Here is a 12,538-nt window from a genome sequence, read left to right as displayed (position 1 = left end):
ACCAAACACACAAATGGCTTCTCCCAAAACTGAAACATAGCAGCTCTTCAAATGCACATAGCAGCCCCTCACAGTTCGAGGAGAAAATAATATTTTATTTATATATTTTGTAGATATTTCATATATAAATAATATATAAAAATATAAGGGAAATTTAAATTGGAATTGTGACGCAATACTAGGGCTAACAGCTGTAATTTTCAAGAAAAATATTATCTTTAATACCAGGACTGTTGTGAACCTTGGACTTTACATCTTATCTGAGGCAAAGATGATGCTTGAATTGTTTTCTTAATCAAGTTTGGCATCGTTTCAGTATCAATTCAGTAACAGCCACCTAGTGAATCATTTCCTGCAGTTCCATGCTTTCCCTTCGAGAAAGCTGTGGAGAAAGAGGTGATCCCATTCAGCTGCTTTCCAAACCCAACCCTGTTTAACTTATACATGTCAAGTAGCCTGCAGTAATATAGCTGCAGGGTACAGCCAGGAGAATTATACTATACTACACTTGTGTGCAAACTGATATGCCTGCTCTTTCCACACATTTTCTGCCATTCTTGTCCATCCATAGTAAAATCTCTTGTCCAGGCTCCTCATCTTGTTTCAGGATGACCACAACATCCTTTTCTTTGGCCTTGACAAACACAATCTTGCCCTGATCAGAGCCATTCAGAATGGTGCTATAAGACCATTTTCCCAGCTCCTCACCTTGCCCAGATAAGGCTCTTGCATCCCTACAGTGGCTGCTGCTCCTCCTCGACTGCATTACACTGAAGCACTGTTCTCCATTTAGTCTCCTCTTTCTAAGGTTCTCGGGCACTTACACATGTGGGGAGCCTGCTCCAACTCGCTGGAAATCCAGCACTTCGGAGCAGAATTGAGTCTGCTGGTGTACATAAATTGATCGGCTCTGGCAGCATTGCATGTCATATGCATCAGCGGTGCAGCATGCCTCTGCACTGAGAAAATGGCAGCAGCACGCTTTGAACTAAAACACGTTCAATGTGCTTTAGTTCAAAGTGTACCACCAACATTCTCAGTGTAGAGGCATGCTGCGCTGCTGATGCATGCTTTTGACGTGGCACCAAGTGCTTTTCATTAGCACAGCTCACTAATTAAAAGCGCCCAGAGCTACGTCAGAAGCGCATGTAAAAATGCCCCTGATGACCTACCCCACCTCGTCTAATCACCTCATCTGCTATTAAGCAAAAAAAATTCCTGCCTCCAAGCAACTCATGATTTCACCACTACTTGCTAAATTTTCAAACAAGCATCTAGGTGCTTTCCCCCTTCTTACCTGTCGTGCATGGGAACAGCTCACCATAAACAACCATAAAGCTACCTCATTATCCTCCAAATCTCTCAGCAGCACTCCCTCTCCTGAGACTACAATAACGCTTGCCAAGCCAGGACCACTGCTTGTAATGCTAATACTATTTCTGTTTTATATTTCACACCTGTCTATAAACTCGCTGCCCATCTTGTGCCAAGACCAAAATCCATGGGACAAGATTTTATTGTTTGTACAGCACTTTGATTTGGGATAATGGCTCTCAGGCAACCAAAGTAACATTAAATGATTATGTATTTATTAGTGAAAAGGTTGGGAAGAATTCTCCTTTCCCTCTTCTCCCAAAGATCTATTTTACTTATGTTTTGGAAAAGAAACCAAAGGTTTGGCATAGCCTCCAAAAGAAACACACTACCCACTTTTGAGTCAGAAAAATGGACGAGCCAAATAAAATGTCTCTGTTGTAGACGAAGGCCCCAAGTTAACTATTACGAGTCATTTTTCCTAAATGTTGAGTAATAGCCACCACAGCCACATCAAAAAGTTTCCCAGGTTTTGAGATTTATTGTGCTATGCAATTGTAAACAGATGGAGCCCAATCACGCAAGATGCTCAATACTTCACCCGCATTAAAGCGTTTAATATCTGTAGGCTCAGATTCCATGTAATCCAAATCCTTGGAGAAAGTCATGGTTTAGCTCTTCTGCTGTTTCTCAATTCAGGATCCTCCCTCCAATCTCAGCCAGTCGGGGCAAGAAAGATTTCTCACTAGCCATAAACAAAATCAGGCAAGAACTGCTGAAAGGAAATGGGTTTCCAGCTCCAGGATAGCTTAAGAACAAGGTCATACTTCCTTTGCCTTTATGTGTGGGTTCTGCACAACTGTTAGTCACCACACAGCATGTGGAAGCTATTTCTGCCATTTACATTGGACAATAACTAACAAGCACTCATTGCGAGAGTTCCTTGGACCTTTTGTAGCCAAACATCCATGACTGATCCTCCACTTCTGAGGTCAAAATCTTTTGACATCTGCTTCAGTTTCCCATAGTTATACCAGCTATAGATTATGAGACATTCATATGAATGACGTATTGCAAATAAGTAATACTAATCAGTAGCCACAAGATGATTGGAGTTCAGGATGCGGAGGAAAGGAAGGATGGAGAGCAGCAAAATAAGGACCCTGGCCCTCAGAAAACCAGACTTCGACTCACTCAGGGAGCTTATGGGCAGGATCCCCTGGGAAGCCAGACTGAGGGGGAGAGGAATCCAGAAGAGCTGGTTGTACCTCAAAAGATGCCTTACTGAGAGTGCAGGAACAAACCATCCTGATGTGCAGCTAGATTAGCAAGTATGGCAGAAGACAGCTTGGCTTAGTAGGGAACTCTTCAGTAAACTAAGTCACAAAAAGGAAGCTCATAAGAAGTGGAATCTTGGACAAATAACTAGGGAAGACTATAAGAGCATTGCTTGGGCATGCAGGGATGAAGTCAGGAAGGTGAAAGCACAATTGGAGTTGCAGCTAGCAAGGGATGTGAAGGGTAACAAGAAGGGTTTTTACAAGCATGTCGGTAGCAAGAGGAGAATCAGGGAAAGTGTGGGTCCATTACTGAATGGGGCAGGCAACCTTGTGACAGGATACAGAAAAGGCTGAAGTGAACTGATTGCCTTTTTTGCCTCAGTCTTCACAGTGAAGGTTAGCTCCCAGACTACTGCACAAGGCAGTTTGGGGAGGAGGGGGAGCAGCCCTCAGTGCTGAAAGAACAGGTTAGGGACTACTAGAAAAGCTGGACATGTACAAGTCCATGGGGCCAGTTGGGAGGCACCTGAGGGTGCTGAGGGAGTTGGCTGATGGATTGTAGAGCCATTGGCCATCATCTTTGAAAACTCAAGGCAACCAGGAGGGGTCCTGGATGATTGGAAAAGGGCCCATATTTAAAAAAGGAAAAAAGGAGAATCCAGGGGACTGCAGACCACCTCAGCCCCTGGAAAAATCATGGAGCAGATCCTCAAGCAATTAATTTCTAAGCGCTTGGAAGAGAAAAAGGTGATTAGGAACAGTCTGCATGGATTCACCAGGGGCAAGTCAGGATGAGGTGACTGACTCTGTGGATGTCGGGAGACCAGTGGATGTGGCATACCTTGATTTTAGCAACGCTTTTAATATAGTCTCCCACAGCATTCTTTCAGGCAAGCTAGGGAAGTAAGGGCTGGATGAATGGACTGTGAGGTGAATAGAAAACTGGCTGGAGCATCAGGCTCAGACAGTAGTAATCAACAGCTCGATGTCTAGCTGGCAGCCAGTATCATCAAGTGGAGTGCCCCAAGGGTCAGTCCTGGGGCTGGTTTTGCTCAGTGTTGTCATCAACAACCTGGAAGATGGCACAGAGCGCACCCTCAGCAAGTATGCAGATGACACCAAGCTGGGGGTAGTAGTAGATATGTTGGAGGCTAGGGCTAGGATTCAGAGTGACCTAAACAAATTAGAGGATTGGGCCAAAAGGAATCTCATGAGGTTTAACAAAGACAAGTGCAAAGTCCTGCACTTAGGTCAGGACAATTCCATGTACCAGTAAAAGCTGGGGGCTGACTGGCTGGGCAGCAGCTCTGCAGAAAAGGACCTTGGGGTTACTATGGACGATAAGCTGAATGAGCCAGCAGCGATCCCTTGTTGTGAAGGCGGCGAACAGCATACTGGGCTGCATTGGTAGGTGTGTTGCCAGTAAGTCAAAGGATGTGATTATTCCCCTCTATTCAGCGCTGGTGAGGCCACATCTGGAGTACTGTATTCAGTTTTGGGGCCACCACTACAGAAAGGATGTGGACAAACTGAAGAGAGTCCGCCAGAGGGCAACAAAAATGGTGAGGGGGCTGGGGGACATGACTTCTGAGGAAAGACCGAGAGAACTGGGCTTATTTAGTCTAGAGAAGAGAAGAGAAGACTGAGGGGGAATTTGATAGCAGCCTTCAACTACCTGAAGGGAGGTTTGAAAGAGAATGGAGCTATACTGTTTCTCAGTGGTGGCAGACAACAGAACAAGGAGCAGCGGTCTCAAGTTGCAGCAAGGGAAGTTTAGGTTAGATATTAAGAAGAATTTTCTCACTAGGAGGGTAGTAAAACACAGGAACAGGTTACCCAGAGAGGTGGTAGAAGCTCCATCCTTTTTTAAGGTTTTTAAGACCTGGCTAGACAGAGCCTTGGCTGGGATGATCTAGTTGGGGATGATCATGTTTTGAGCAGGGGGTTGGGCTAGATGTCCTCCTGAGGTCCCTTCCAACCCTAGCTTTCTACGATAATCAAAGCATGTGCTACACCAGCTTACTCCATCTGCTGAAGGGTGGTTACAGGAGACAAACATCACAGAACATTAATCCACTGTGCCACTTACCATTCTTCCTTTCACTTAGCGGGGGAAGGTTGGGATTTCGGCCATGATGGAGATTCAGGGTCAGCTCGGGCTGCAAGGAGAGCTCCTGCAGCTCATTGGCAACGGCTTCACTCTGGGGGCTTGGTGCTGCCGAAAGCGACACCAGCACTGGCTCATCATCATTTTCACCTGCCCCTCCTCCGTCCAGCCCATTGCCAGCAATGACGGAAGGGGGCAGGCACACCACGCCGGAGAAATCCACTTTGGCTTTCGTGATGGCAACCTGCAAGAGAAACAACACAAGTTTGGATCTTACCATAGGGAGAGCTATCCCACTTCCATAACTGGACGTGGCATCTCTGCATTGAAGTCCAGGACACCACTTCTAGATGTAGTTTACTATTTGCATTATTACAGTCAACTCAGACTCAGTCATTCATTCATACCCACTAAGCCTATTAGCCTCAAGACTTGCATGGCATTTTCCTGTCCTCAACAGGGTCATTCACTGTGCCTGATGATCAAACAGGCTACTAACCATTGTTACCCTTCTGTTTTTTATACAGCTCCTACAACAGTACTCCTAACCTTAGTTATATCTCCTAATTTTTTGAAGGAAGGAAAGACAGCATTAGTTTTATGGTGCTTAGCATCTGCCAATGAAACAAGTTTAATAAGAATTAAGGACTTTCCTTCCTTAAAATAAATAAAAAAAAATATAAAACTTGCTTGAAATCCCGTCAAGGGAGTGAAAACAAGTGGAGTAATTTCAGGTAGTATACCCATTTCTCTGGCTCCCAGATAATCTGATTTTCCAAGCACATCCACACTTTAAAATAAAATACTGCCCCTCTTCCCCCATTCTTAGGGTTACCATACATCTGGGTTTTCCTGGACAGGACCTCTATTTGAGTCCTCCCATCTCCATCAAGGCAGTTTTTTTTAAATATCAAAAAATGTCCGAGATTTTGTTCTGCTCAACACTGAAGTTTTTTCCTGGCACTTCCCAGCCTGCCCTAGCAAGGAGCTGCTTGGGGCTGGGGGGAGTAGGGAGAGGGCAATTAGAGGTAGGGGGCATCACATGGTGGTAGGACAAGCCCCAACAGCAACATGCAAGTAAGTCTGGGGGAGGCCACGGCTTGTGGACCTTCCAGGGGGCCTGTGTGTATGTGCACGCACACACGTGTGTGGCAGGGGATGGGTGTGTGAAGGGGGGCGGGTACCTGTCAGCGTTGGGGCTACAGCAGGGTAAGGGAGGCACCTGCCCTCCGGTGGCAGGGGAGCCCTTTGGGGACAGCAAGGAGCTGCACAGCCAGGCTGGCGGCACTGGGATTGGTGTCTGTGCTTGCAGGGGTGGGGCCACTGGGAGACACTGCAGGGCTGGGGGGGGAACAGGCAGCTGCAGGTCACAAGCACGGGGCACCGGCAGGGCCAGGGGGCTGCAAGTCAGGAGGGAGAGGCACCAGCATGGTCTGGTGGGAAAGGGTGGAGTACTGTGGGTCAGGAGTGAGAGGCAGCAACAGGGCTGGGGGGTGGGGGGAAAGGGCAGCTGTGGCTTGGGAGTGAGGGGCAGGGGTAGGGCATGGGCCTATCACTGTCCCCCCACGAACAATCATATTACCTGCCCCCCTCCCTGCAGGTCTCCTCTTTCTTGAAACTGGAAATATGGTTACCCTTCCCATTCTGCAAGCAACCCATACAAAGCGCAAATGAATTATGGAGGAAAAAATAACTGTACATAAAGTAAAAAAGTGTTCCCTTGTAATTTCTGAGCTACAGTTTTTATAAAGAATAAATCAAAAATCAATTATGCAAACAGGCTATTCAAATATGTGAACATTTAAAACCCACATCTGTGTTCCCATATAGCTGCCTTTCAAATGGATGAGTATACAGGATGTAAATATAATCAGCTGGACAGCTTCAAGATGAGAACCAGTAATGAAAGATGAACTAACATTAACAGGAGTTTGTACTAGGGCATTCACATCCAGCTTTGATGGAGGTGAGGGTTTCCTGCATCTCAATCACTGCTGCTTCTACCTGTCCAGGCTCACAGGCCAAGACTGTATTAACTCTAGCTCTGCTGCAGCTATTTATCAGCCTGTAGGATTTTCAGAAGCTAAGCTTCCATTAAAGAAATGGAGATAACTATGAAGGCAACAAAATGAGATCTGCAGGAAATCCCTATCTATGTTTTGAAAACTATTCAAAACAGTGCAAAAGTCAAACCTAAACAAAAACGTTTCCCTTTAGAGATTAAACAGCAGGGGGAGTTCAGTTAAAGATAATTGTACTTTCTAGTCTTGGTTACTAGGGACAGAAATTGCACATAAACCAGTATAAGTGATCAGAAACCAGTTTAAATCTGTAACACAACAGAAGTTCAGTATAGATAAACCTCTTTCAAAATAGTCGAAACCGGTTTAAAATAGATCTGGATGGATGTAGTTTTAGACTTAACTGCTTTAGGTTAAATCAGTTTATTGAACTTCTGTCCCGGGTCCCCTCCAGATTCAGAAGTGAACTCAAAGTCCCCCCCGGATCACAGGATGCTTTGTACCTCCCCCACAACATTCCCAGCCCCTCGCAGGGTGGGCAGCCTCGCCTTGGCCCAAGCTGTCTGCTGCAGCTGAGCAGGAAGGCGTGCTCTAGCACTCCCCAGCTTCTGGCCTGGGCCACAGCAGGCACATGGCTGCATTTCCAGAATCAAAAGAGAATCTGTTCACTTGCTTAGACTAACCTGCAAAGATTGAATGGATTCAGCCTCGGAGCTTTTTAACTGTCTGTACTTTGCTGATACGTGCATCAAGTCCAGCAGCCACTGTATTAACTGGTAACCTAAAATAGCTTGAAATGGATTCAAACAAACCCACCTTTTCGTGGGCAAGGCTTCAATCTTTGGCTAGGTACAGAGACATTCAAAAAGCCCGAGATGGAATCAATCTAACTTACATGTTTTTTTGTAAGCAGCATAGTTTAGGTCAGTGGCAAACAGGACACACATCTGCCCTCTGGCGGGGGGGGAGGGTGCTGCGCACAAATCAGACTGGATTCTGCCATTTTTAAACCAATACGTGTGCACCAAAACTTCTGTTCTGTTACAGGTATAGCCCCGTTTCTGATCACTTATACAGGTAAAAGTATGCCTGTACCTGGCTTAGAGCTTCCATTTCCCTGTTTTTCTTTGCTACCTCAAAGATGATGATTAATGTTTGCAAAGCACTTTAACAAGTAACAGCAAAGTGCTAAGCAGTAGTATCCTTGCCTCAGAGGAATGCATACCAAACGCTCAAACCATCACTTAGAATTGCTGCAATGTATACAGACTAATTTCAGCAATGCTGTCACAGCCATCCCTTGAATTCTGCATCATGATCTCAAGACAAACTATGGAAAGTTGGACGGATGGTCTCCAAGTACGTCAACTGGAAAAAAAAAAAAAAAGGTGCTTGTTCTAACAAGAGAAATGAAATAGACCTAAAGTCAGCTACAAGATTAAGCATGTGTTTTACTTCATTTTATTTCAGCTAGAATAAGACTATCCCTTCCTTGATACGTTTTCTAACAAATCTTGTTCATATTCATTTAAAAGCATAATTTCAAAGGTGATCTGCAAAGAGAAAAAATAATGGGTTTCCACACCTTTTGTTTCTTTATGATGTGAAAACAAAGCCTGAAAACTTTTCTCCCTCACTGCCTCCAAGATGTAGAATAGCAGAGTGTGATGGACATACAGACCCTGCATAGGCTGGGAAGAGTTAAACTGCAGTGGACTGTCAGCTCCACCCACTGCCCTTCTACTCATACTGGGCCTGTAGAAAAAGACTAAATTTGACACATCTTCCTCATCTGGCAGCTGCCTAGAGAGGGACCCACTGCTATCAGTTCAGGAGAGAGGGCTGGCTAGAACAATTGTAAAGCAAGACTAAAGCCAGATAAAATCGCCCTGACAGAGAGGTAGCTCAACACTAAACCTGAAGTCAATAGTTAAGCAAGCCCCTAACAGGGGATGCCCCACCTGGGAGGAAGAGAGATGCAAACTGAGCACAAAGTGGGCAGATGAACAGCTTCAGATAGTCGAGCTCAACTGGGATAAACTTACCTTATTTTGTCTGCTTAGAGACTAGAACAGTGGTGTTCGCTACCCCAGCAGAAGACAGAACTTTTGTAATGGCCTGACCAGAGCAATTGATCCACAACCACTGAAGTATCCACTGGGGGAAACTGAGGCAGAGAGACACCAACATCCTGCCCAGTCTACCCATTGGGAAGCAGTGACCCCATAACAGATGCCTCCAAACCTTGCAGCAGCTAACAAAAAAGTTGGACTGGCAGTGGACTCATCTTACCTTCTTCCCTAGAAGATCCTTCCCCCTTCAGGTAGAGAGAAAGGATTCAAAGCTATCACACATCATGTTTAAACTAACAAAAATAGGCAGCATGTCAAAGCATGTTCACTAAACATGTTTTAACATGATTTTAAAACAAAACTGGACCTGGAATAAGCAAACTAAACTGTATTTAAAACCATGTTAGCCAATACACTGTTTTAACGCAAAACTTGTTTTCCTAGTCTAGGCACACCCAGATTAGCCAGACACTGATCTCAGAGATACACACTCCCAAGCCACCACATGGAATTTAGCAGGATGACAAGGGTTGCGTTCCTCACAAAGGAGTTGCATATGAACCATGCAGATTTCCTTACTGCACCGCTCTTTCATCATTTTCCAACATATATATTTCCTATTCTACTTGACGTGCCATTTAAAATTTGTATAGGAGTCTCCATCTCCCATTGCAGAACTTTATAAAATCCCTAAAAAGGCAAAGTATCAGTCTAACAAATGCAGAATTCCTGGCTGTGCACAATCTTGATTGTTCCAGACCATGGCCCTGACTCCAACAAGTCTCAGAGAAAGAGGACATTTTTGAACAGCAGGCTGTAAAGCTTGATGAAACTCAATCACCACCTGAAGGGAAAAAAATCAGGTTGGGCAATAGTTAGTTAAGTCCGCTGTGTTTGCAAGTAATTTGGTACAGCAAATATGGTATAATGCTTCAAATGTTCTACTGTGAGATACTAAAACCTCTGTTTGGTTGCCAGAAATTTGATCTTAAGAGCTAGAGACAGAAGTTACACATAAACCAGTTTAAATGGCTGAAACTGGTTTAAGATAAACCTGGCTGAATGTAGTATCAGACTTAAGTGATTTGGGTCAAACTGGCTTATGAAACTTCTGTCCCAGGTCCTTTCCTGGTTCAAGTTAAAACTCATAGTCCCCCAGCATCCCAGCATGCTTTGCAGCCCCGGGCTGTGCCGCTGCTCCAGAGAATAGGGCCGGGTCTGCCCCTCTGCTCTCCAGCTGGAGTAATGAAGACTGGCTCACCGGCCTCGCTGGCCCCCTCAGGCAAACCCTGGCTGGAGGCTGTGGCCAGGGAAGGAAGTTAAACTCACTGTGTCATCCCATGTGTGTCATTCCCACCCCCGAGTACAGAGCTGCACTGCCCTGCCGGTTTACTTATGACTGTGGACTACAAATCCCAGAGGCACCTGGAAGAGGAAGTGATGAGCAACCCTGCAGAGTCCTGTTGCTCCGATTGGTGACTGCAAATGCAGACCTGGGGGCAGCAGGAAGAGGAAGTGAACACACAGGCCATGCTGGCTACCTGCCAAAAGGCCATGCTCTAGCACCCCTTGCTTCTGGCCTGACCTACTGCAGGTATGTGGCTGCATTTCCTGAATCAAAAGTGAATTTCTGTTCATTTGCTTATTGGTTCAATTTTTGTAGTTTAGACTAACCTGCAAAGACTGAGAAATAGCATATCCTGAGGATACAGGTGTGTGAACAGAGGCAGAAGATCAACCCCTTAAACGTAAGGGGCTTATGGGAGCTAGTAAGAGATTGAGGAAAGACAGTAACCTCTGTTTATATCCCTATTTTCCCATTGCTGTCAAAAGCCTTCTGTCACAGCAACTCTCCACTGAAAGTTTAACTTAGCTTCCTCTGGAATATGTCGCAGATGACATAAGCACTGAGCAAGGGCAATGAGAGAATAGAGTTGTTACAAAAGTAGCACAAAAGGCACATGAGCTACCATGTCCCATTTTCTCCTTGGTTTTGAACGCAAACAACTTTTGCAAACAACTTCTGCTTCAGACATAGTAGGAGTCACTTACGTGTGTGCAAATATTAAGATTTTGCACCATTACTTAACATTTTTTGATAAAACTGCTGGCAATAAAGAGATGAGGATGAGATGCTTCTGCATGGGATGACAGCAAGGTTTCCCAAGTCTATCCAAATACATATAAAGCACACATGCATAGAAAGGCTTGATGCTGTAGCTGTTGGATGTGCAACATTAGCTTCAGCAAAAGTATCACACAGTAGAGGTAGAATTTAGCCTCCAGCAATGAAGCTGAATATTTAAAAAGGGGGGGGGGGAACATCCAGCAGCAAGTACTAGAGAAAGCCCTTAAAGAAAACAAAAATTCAAACAATCAAAACAATGAAAAAGGAAATAGGAGGAAAAAACCCAGCCATTCAGTTTCTCAAGGCAAGAGAGGAAGCTGCTGTGAAGAGCATTCCTGTCCTCCTCTCCTTGAAATCTGTTTGCATTTTGGGGGCTAAGTTGCCAGGGTAATAGTAATTTCCTACCAATTTAAGAATTGCTAAGCAACCTGCATCAGCTAACAGCAACAGCATGTGTGTGCAGCTGGGCTATTTTGGGAAGAAGCAGATAAGTTTAAAAAAAAAAAAAAAAGTAAGAGCAGCCTTCTGTTAAATGACTGTGCCAGCTGTGATCAGCTGGCCAAAAGAAGAGGTAATCCTGGGGCAGAGAAGCTTTAAGTGGATCAGTCTTTGAGATGAATGAACAGAACGGGAGAGACAATGTCACGTTGTGCCCAAAGGCAGTCGTGTCTCCCAATCATCCCAATGCTGTAAAAAAAGGGCCAGAAGGCGGCAATCTGTAGCACGTGGAAGAAACAGCAACATGGTAAACTGAGAGGTTGCTAGAGATCAAGAGTAAGATCTCTCACAAGCACTCCTTTTAGCTTTAAATATTAAAGGAAATCACCTCCATAAAAGGCCTCACAAAAAAAGGATGTATTAAGGAACGTATTCAACATGCAGCCACTCAAGCTGCAGCTATGCATACAAGTGGAAACAGGATTCTTTTTCCAGTAAGTTTAAATCCAGGTTGACTAACCTTAAGACTGAAGCCTCATCCGCCCATAGTAAGGATATAGCAGTCAGCTGCAGCACAAAAGCATCTCACAAAAACCAAACCCAGCTCTGGCCTAGAGGAAACACCTTCAGGCAAGCAGTGGAGTTTAGCCTCTTGACCACTCTGCTAAGAGGCCAAATACAGAACAGGAACTCCTGCCTTCTGGAAACTGCAGTATGATCATTTCATACAAACCACTGAACAGTCAAAAAGTAACCGTTTTCAGCTGGCAACCACAGGCTACATTACAACTAGTGACTCAGAGGTATAAGACTGCATACTCCATCTTGGAGCTTGAGTCACTATCCTCCAGACCTTCAATAAAAATATTGCAAACACAGGCAGACAAAAAAGTTGATAAGAAATGGATGGGTGTGTTCCCACTATGTAGCTAAAGTCTCCAAGCCTGTATTCAGCCTGTCCCAAGAGCATGATGGTAGAAGACTGGCCATTTCCAAGTATCACCAGAAATCTTTTGCTCCAGGCAGCGGTGAGATCTGCCAGTCTAGGATCCAAAACAAGACATGTTGGGACCAGTATGAAACCTTATCAGTCAAAAGGTACAAACAGCTGTCTTACGAGAAGTTAGGGCTTGAAAGGGGAATGAGCTGGAAAGAACCTGTCTGGTGTAACTGGACTG

General features: G+C 44.9%; 1 protein-coding gene across 5 annotated transcripts in view; it reads right to left on the bottom strand.

Moving 5' to 3' along the window:
• MRTFA (myocardin related transcription factor A) overlaps positions 1-12,538 on the bottom strand; it is a 131,600-nt gene that overhangs the window by 102,187 nt on the left and 16,875 nt on the right. For 3 of the 5 annotated variants that reach the window (XM_059726369.1, XM_059726368.1, XM_059726370.1), the window contains exons 3-4: positions 7,993-8,090; positions 4,684-4,945 (exon numbers count right to left, since the gene is read on the bottom strand). In XM_059726369.1, the coding sequence (XP_059582352.1) occupies positions 4,684-4,945; positions 7,993-8,019 (289 nt within the window). In that variant the 5' untranslated portion in view covers positions 8,020-8,090. The remainder of the gene's footprint in view (positions 1-4,683; positions 4,946-7,992; positions 8,091-12,538) is intronic. The other 2 variants (XM_059726373.1, XM_059726372.1) reach the window with 1 other exon arrangement.

This window comes from Alligator mississippiensis, chromosome 4 (genome assembly GCF_030867095.1).
Source record: "Alligator mississippiensis isolate rAllMis1 chromosome 4, rAllMis1, whole genome shotgun sequence".
Taxonomy (NCBI): domain Eukaryota; kingdom Metazoa; phylum Chordata; order Crocodylia; family Alligatoridae; genus Alligator; species Alligator mississippiensis.
Note: the sequence above shows the minus strand (reverse complement) of the source record. Positions and strands in the feature narration are given on the sequence as shown.